Source organism: Piliocolobus tephrosceles, chromosome 3, assembly GCF_002776525.5.
Source record: "Piliocolobus tephrosceles isolate RC106 chromosome 3, ASM277652v3, whole genome shotgun sequence".
Lineage (NCBI taxonomy): Eukaryota > Metazoa > Chordata > Mammalia > Primates > Cercopithecidae > Piliocolobus > Piliocolobus tephrosceles.
In genome coordinates, this window is record NC_045436.1 from 111,178,099 (window position 1) to 111,186,536 (window position 8,438).

Genomic DNA, 8,438 nt, shown 5'->3' on the forward strand with positions numbered 1-8,438 from the left:
AAGGAAGTCTGACTAAATGATTTCTAAAGGTCCCTTCTAGTTCTTCCACTCTCTATGATCTTATTTCATTACTTGAAATAAAGAGGCCAAAAGCTCTGTGGAATAATTCTATGATCTTAGAGTAGAAAATGTTTTTTATGGTTGGATCATCTGGTATAAGCCTCTCATTTTAGAGATAAGGAACCTCTTTCTTTAGAGTTCATGCTCTCTGATTCCTATATTGCCTTCATCCACAAATTTGCTGATCACTTTCTCACATTCACTCAGTAAAGACTTGATACCTGGATTTTGTTTTTTTTCTACCTGTGTCTAGATCACTCTGGACAACTTCAATGCCCATTAAAATGATATTCTATCTTTGTACACTCTTAACCACCTCAAATCAAGTGATTTTCATCTTTATTTCACACAGCCATGGCCAACCTTAAAATCTGTCCACACCCCAATGAACCTGGGCCTCCTAGTTTTTAGCACCCTCTCACCCTTATTTCCTCCAGGGAGATCCTTGAGTACTTCTTTACCTTCCAGTCATTCAGCCCCCAGCTGGCCTCCCATTCTCCTATTCATGTTAGCCTCAATGTCCAGCAACCACTCTTTCTGATTCACTCACTCTGTCTCTCCTCCCCTCTAACTCCCATCTTTTCAATTTCTCTCTCTAGTCTGGGCTATTACCCTTTCCCTCCTAAGGTGATTTTATCTCTTTCATGGTAATATCAAACACTAACAAGTTAAACAAAACAAAACCCTCTCCCTTCCCTTGTACAATCATTCCAAAAATGTTGACTAGGTGACTTCTGTGTGCTGCCTACTGTGCTGTTCGATGGGCTGCAATAGTGAAGACAGCAAGATTCCTGCTCTCAAGGAGCTAAGAGTCTGGAGGAAAAAGCGGATAAGTAAACAGGCATTGCAGTCTGGTCAAGGGGTATGAATAGGGCAAGCACAAAGTGCCGCGGAAGCACACTGAAGGGTTTGATGGTTGGGGATGGGAGATTCAGAGAAACCTCTCAGATGTAACGCTGCCTACCTAAGGCCCCACGTCTCTCCTTCCACCCCCCAGTCAAGCTCCTGAAAGGATGGCCTTTATTGAGCCTTCCTTTCCCCACTTTCCATTCACTCCTTTAATGAATGCCTCTGCAATACAGTTTCCACTTCCCCTACTCCATTGAGATCAACCTCAGCATGGCCACCGGTGGCCTACATGCTGCCAGATCTGAAGGGCCATATTAAGTTATCCTCCCACTTACTCCTTTAACTGTGCTCAACACGGTTAATACAAACTTTCTGGGCATCTTCTATTCCCCTTGGTGACTATAATATTACCTCTTCTTTGACCATTTCTTTCCTTTCACCTCTCTGACCACAGTTTCTCAATCTTCTTAAGCACTTTCTCTGATGCTCACCTCCCCTTAAATGACTGTACTCACCAAATTCCATCCTTCATCTTGTACCCTTTTCCACACAATCTCTTTGGATGAGTTCTTTAATTCTACATGTTTGCAATGCTATCTATGTGCTGATGACAACTACATTATATCTCCAGCCCCATCTTCTCCTCTGAGCCTTAGACTTACATATCCAGCTACCATTCTGACATATCCACCTGGGTCTTTCCCAGACATTTCAAACCAATATGTCCCAAACTGAAATCTCTATTTTTCCCAGATGGGCTGTTTTTCCTCATTCTCCTGTATTCTGAATATCAGTTGGTGACTCAGCTAACCAACTAGTCATTAACCCATAAGTATGGCAGTTATTTCTCCTTTTCCTTTCTGTCACCCTCCTACCTTCATCTAGTTCTACTGATTTATCCCCTAAATATTTGTCACACCTGCCCTTATCTCTTGATCCCTACACTACCAGTGCTCCAGTTCTGCTATTCATCCTCTCTGGGTGATTCTCTCAGCCTCTGAACTGATCTCCTCATTTCTAATATTATGCTTTATCTTTGAAAAACCAGAGACACTTTTTTTCTAAAAAAGCCAGTCATTCCACCCTTATGCCTAAAACCTTTGTTAGTATTCTATAACCTTAAAAATAAAATTCCAAACTCCCATACCACAGCATACAAGGCTCTGCGTAACCTCAAACTTACCAACTCTCTAACCTCATCTCTCATTAATTCATTCATTCAGTCAGTAAAAAAAAAAATTATTGAGTGTCTACCATGTGTCAGGTGTTATTGTAGGTGTTGTGGATATACATAGAATAAAAGAGACAGTAAAAAATATCAATAAAACAGATAGTAGTTAGTATCAGAAAGAAAAATAAAGTCTAGAAGAGGAATACAAAATGTGTGGTAGGGGGTAGAGATTTACAATTTTAAACGGAATGGCATCCAGGCAAGACTTCAAGTAAAAGATCAAGCAATATATATATATACATTGTATACATATATTGTATACATATATACATATGTATAAATACACATCTCTTTCTCTTATTCATATATATATGAATATGCATACCAGGCACACTTCTGCCACAGAGCCTTTGCACTTTGCTGTTCCCTCCGAAATTGTTCCTTCTCAGATATATACATGTATATTCAGGGAACAGCAAGGAGGCTTGGTGTCTGAAGCAGTGAGCAAGGGAGAAAACAGTAGAATATTAATTAGAGGGGCACAGTAGTAGCTTAAAGGACATTGTGAAATGTTACTTTGAGTGAGAAGAGAAGCCACTGGAAGCCACTGGAGGGGTTTAAGGAGAGAAGCAACATGATCCGAGTTCAATTTTATTAGGATCACTGTGGCTACTATATCAAGACTACAGTGAAAAAGGCAAGTATAGAAACAGTGAAACCAGTTAAGAGGCTATTGTAAGAATCCAGACAAAAGGATGATAATAATGGAACCAGACTGACAGCAAAAAAGTCACATTTGGAATTTACTGTTTCATGAAGGAAGAGCTGGGAGGGGGTTGTTACTGTACTAGATATGGGATGTGGGAGAAAGTGGGGAGTCAAAGGTGATACTAAGTTTTTGGGCCACAGCAACTGGAAGAATGGGGTTGCCATTTACCAAGATGAGAAAAATTAGGAGAGCAAATTAGGAAGAGATGAAATCACAAGTTTGATATATAACAAAGATGGGCGACTTTTTCTGTGAAGGGCCAGATAGTAAATATCTAGCTTTTAAGAGTCACACATGGTCTACATGGCAACAATACAATGCTATTGTTGCAGCCAAGGTCAATACATAAACAAATAAGTGAGCCTGTGTTTCCATAAAACTTTATTTATCAATGGTGACAATTGATTTCACATAATTTTCACATTATAAAATATTGGTTTTTATTTTTTCAATCATTTCAAAATGTAAAAGCCACTCTTAGATCATAAACTGTACAAAAACAGGCAGTGGGCCAGATTTAGTCTGCTAACCCCTGATATAGAGCATGTTTAGATTTCAGCAATGTAATCTATGTCTTTTAACATGTAGTTCAGGGCTTCTTCCATGATAACACAATTCTTCACATGAAGTGGGGAAGGGCATTTTTCATGGCGTTTTTGCCACCAGCTCAGATTCTGACTTTACTTACTTATTAGCAAACCACATAGTGATTTTTTTAGGGAATATCTACCCTATAAACATAAGGCTCCATAACATACAACAAAATCTTATCAAATATGCCAATACTTAAAATATTCCCAGCTTCTCAGGAATACATTCATGCAGAAATGAAGGAATACTCTTAAAGGCATACCTTTGTTCCAATGTCAGGTACGAACAGAAACTTATTAGCATTAGATGGCATAAAGACTCAAGACTAATTATTGGAAGGAGCCGAAAACTAGAAAAATAAACTTTAAATTGACAGAATGCTTTATGAGTAAAATAATTGGTCTTGTCCTGGGAGTTTCAGAAGTTCAAATTTAAAGCTTAAGCTTTTTTAAAAAATAGGTTCACTTGAAAAAGAAAAGAGTCAGCAACTAGAAAAAGTATTATTCTAACAGAATAGATGTGTAGTCAGAAAAAAACTGAAAATTTTTAACAGAAGGGAAGGGAGGAAATACCAGTCACAGACTTGGTCAAATACAAGGAGATTTATTGAGTCAAAGACGTGCTTATGTTCCTAGGGAGCCCAGTGGTAGCACAATAATACAATCAGTGGCAGACCCAAATGATATTTTTAGAAGATCTTTTTCAATAAGTCAGTTCTGACTTTCAATCCATTCGATGGTTCATGCATGCTGCAGTTAATGCTAGTAGCTTTGGCATCAGTCAGACTCAAGGTAAAAATCTCTGGTCAGCAGTTTATTAATTGCATGATCATGGTTAAGTTGCTTAAAATCTCCAGGCTTCACTTTACTCATCTATAAAGTGGGGATAAAGATACCTACCCCACATAATATTAAATGGGATAACATTATTAAGACCTTAAGCCAAGTCCCTGGCCCAGAGTAAATGCCCAATAAATGGAAATTGGGATGTTCTTAGATATGATACGTTAAAATTCTGGAAATTAGGATATTCTTAGATGCAATACGTTAAAATTCTCTTCTGCATTTCATTAAGCTTCCAATTAGAGATTAGAATAAATATCAAAAACAGATGTCTGAAATGATCCAAAAACCTAACCCTTCACTGACTTTACCAATACATTTAGGACACAATTAGGATACCATACCTTCTCAAAGGCACATTGAGGGTTTCTGCAAACAGCAGGTTTGCAGATAACGATATCACCATGGCAACGGCAGTTCTGGCATGAATCGGGCTTCCAAATTGTGGTATCCTGCAAAGAGGCATAAGCTTTGACTTAAAAACTGATCAGTCAAGGCATGAGCACACAAAAGCAGCACCAACAATAGTCCCACATCCTGAACAATTAAAAGACAAAGAAAAGTCACAGGCACACCACACACAGTACTTGCTGGGCACTGATTAAACCCCATGAGGCAATATAATCAGTATAATCCATTTCACAACAGTCAACCCACGTAGCCAAAGACAAGGGGATGCGGCAGAGAGCTGTCGATACCCAGAGTAAGAACCATCGATTGACCTGAAACCACAGGAGGACAAGTTGCTCCCTGACTTGAAGTTTCGCTTTGCTGTTAACTAGCAGAAACCATTGGAGCAGGTTTAAAGGAAACTGACACTTTTGACTAGCCCTAACCAGCATCCTAAAAGGAGTATTCACCACTAGATACTATAAGCACCACAGGCTTTATTTTTCAGCTCTTTGCTACTTCATCATCTTAACATTAATCAGAAATGAGGATTTGAGTAAGTAGTTGGATTTTTAAAGACAGATGCACCAACACATGTATGTGTGACTATTTTGTGCCTGGCTGGGTGCTGGGCATATTGAGGTATAAATGAAGCATAAGTGTGGGCAGTATCCACAAGGATCTCACAAATTATTTGGGGTCATGAACATGAGAGAATTAAATAAACATAAGTTAATGTGACTATGTTATTACTTCACAAATTGGAAAGGAAAACAATGGTCGCAAACAGAAAAGTGAACCCTGGCTCAATTAAGGGTCTCAGAAATTACTTCACTATTTCTCATCTTCCCTCATGCTGAATCCACATTTCAGTTGTGCCCATTTTGAAGTAACTTTGAAAACAACTATCTCATAGCTTCCACAGAAACCTGTTTCTGTCCATTGAAAGGCTGTTCTGATGACTTCAAATTGAAACACTAAAGATCCCATGGACTGTCCTGGGATTCATTTTCCCAGAGATTTCCTAACCCAAATCCCTATTAGAATTGAAAGCAGCCGTACTATTTGGCTAAATTTCAAACACTAAATCTTTTTGAAGAGTGCTGTCCATGTTATTCTCTGGTTTAAAAGTATACACTGCTCAGATGATGGGTGCACCAAAATCTCAGAAATCATCACTAAAGTACATCACTAAAGTACATCACTAAAGTAAACGCCACCTGTTACCAAAAAATCTATTGGAAAAAAAAATTTTTTAAACCCTCAAAGCCAAAAAATAAATAAATAAATACAACTATTTCATGGCTCATCTTTACCTCTGATGAGATAAAATGCAGACCCCATAAGCTGATCCTGTCTCCCCAGCCTTGACAACTTGGTCAACACTATTGGACAACCCCAGCCTCCTCTTTCCTGGTCTCATATCTCATTTCCCCTGGATTCCTACTCTTCCCTGACTTTTCCTGAGAAGAGTTTGCAACCAAGAAGCTTCTTCTTAGTCTCAACACCTCAGAGATGAATCATCCTAACCCTTAACTGCCATCCAGGTATAGCTCTTCACTAGCCCTCTGTGACCTCACTTTTTCCTGCATGCACTATTATACAGTTGTTTGTTTTGTTTTGTTTTGTAACAGGGTCTCACTGTGTCACCAGGCTGAAGTGCGGTGGCATAATCACAGCTCACTGCAGCCTCAACCTCCCAGGCTCAAGTGATCCTCCCACCTCAGCCTCCCAAGTAGCTGGGACTACAGGCATGCACCACCACACCCAGAAAAATTTTGTAGTTTTTGTAAAGACAGTTTCACCATGTTGACCAGGCTGGCGACAAACTCCTAGGCTCAAGCAATCTGCCTACCTCAGATTCCCAAAGTGCTGGGCCTACAGGCATGAGCCACTGCGCCCAGCCCTGTCACACTTTATTGCACTCATTTATATTCCTGTTAGCCTTACTGGACCAGACTGTGGTGCCTGAAGTGGGAACTATCCTTGGCCTGGCACACTACAGATCCTTAGGAAGCAAGAGTTCATAGTTCCTAAGTTGCTTAATGAAGACCTGTTTCCTCCCTTCTAAACTTTCTCACCCTGTTTTCCTTGGTCAACCAGTAGTTGAAGTCCTACTAAAATACTTTACGGAAGAGTACGATAAGTTTCCAAACTCCTGACAGAGTCCTCAGAACACCAGCATTCAATTAGAGCTGAGATGAGCTAGAAACTGGTAGATGCTAGCAATGGACATTTTCATACAAAGTGGCAAAAACCAAATGTGGTGATTAATTTCATATGCCAGCTTAGCTAGGCTATGGTGCCCACTTCTTTGGTCAAACACTAGTCTCAATGTCGCTGTGAAGGTACTTTGTTGAGGAGAGTACCATGAACAATCGGCTAACTTTTAAGCAAAGGAGATGACCCTCTGTAATATGGGTGGACTCATCCAATCAGTTAGTGACCTTAACCACAAAAACTGAGGTTTCCTGAAAAAAAGGGGAATTCAGCCTCAAGACCAAAATATAGCATTTCTGCCCAAGTTCCCAGACTGCTGACCTGCTCTATAATACAGTTTGAACTTGCCAGTCCCAACAACTGCATGAGCCAATTCCTTAAAATAAATCTCTCTCCCTCTGTCTTAGAGAGGTATCCAATAGGACATATATGTATATATTATTGATTCGCTGGAGAACCAAGACTAATATACCAACATTGGTGTAGATTTACATGGATATGCACAACATTTCCAAGCAAAAAATAAAATCATCCTTTAAAGTCAAGAAATGTTAGCTAAATTCATAACCTCTCGGGGAATGTGCTTCAAACTCTGGGACCTCTCCAAAGTCATTTAGGAAATATAAAATCTATCTGAGGTGAGATTACATTCCCAATGTCTGATTTACAAAAATACTGAATCAAAGCAGAAAAGCACCAGAACGTGGCTTAGAATACCTCTGAATTTCTTTCTTTTTATTGCTATAGCACATTCTTCAAATTTGGCAATAGTGTGACAACTACAGTCTACTCTTAACCCAAAGAGCAAGAACAAGAAGGTGAGGAAAAACAAATTTTATTCCCAAGCACAATGTAGTATGTTTCCTGCTGATTTCAAGAAAGCAATCTTGGTTTCAGGATACAGATTAAATAAAAATGACAACTTCACAAAACCAGCAGCTACTATTTATTGATCAGTTACTCACGCTCCCAGCTCTGGGAGCAGGAAGTGCTGATCACAGGGACAATTGTGGAATAGAGGGAGGGTGGCTTTTCCCACCTCTGCCATCTTCCTACAAGGCTGGAGAAAGTATCTGTAGTCAGTGCTACACAAAGCCCTTACATGCATGTCAACCCTATGAAACTGGCACTGTTATTATGTTTCCGATTTTACAGATGAGAAAACAGGAAGAGCGTGATTGAACCAGTTGCCCAAGTTCACAGAGTTCTTAGGAGACCTAAGGACTCGGGCTCTGGAGACAGACTGACTAGGTTTGAATCCTGGTGACACCACTTATTAACTGAGTCTGTTATTGAGTTAACACGTCCATGTCCAGGCTCCTCATCTGTAAAATAGAAATGAGAAAGTACTTATTCAATAAGTTTATTGAAAGCATCAAAGGAGATGCTATATTTAAAGATAAGTCAACAGTGTCTGGCACTTATTAAGGGACCATTAAATGTAATTTATTTTTAATCCAGATGTTTTCTATTATGTCACAGGCATTCAGCAATGTCTTCTAACTATTTCATTTTCTCAAAGGGAAAACAGTCCTATAAGTACTTT

General features: G+C 39.3%; 1 protein-coding gene across 2 annotated transcripts in view; it reads right to left on the minus strand.

The window, feature by feature from the left end:
* Positions 1–8,438, minus strand: part of FRAS1 (Fraser extracellular matrix complex subunit 1) — a 452,974-nt gene that overhangs the window by 286,350 nt on the left and 158,186 nt on the right. For both annotated transcript variants that reach the window (XM_023222483.3, XM_023222482.2), the window contains exon 3: positions 4,627–4,734. In XM_023222483.3, coding sequence (XP_023078251.2) covers positions 4,627–4,734 — 108 coding nt within the window. The remainder of the gene's footprint in view (positions 1–4,626; positions 4,735–8,438) is intronic.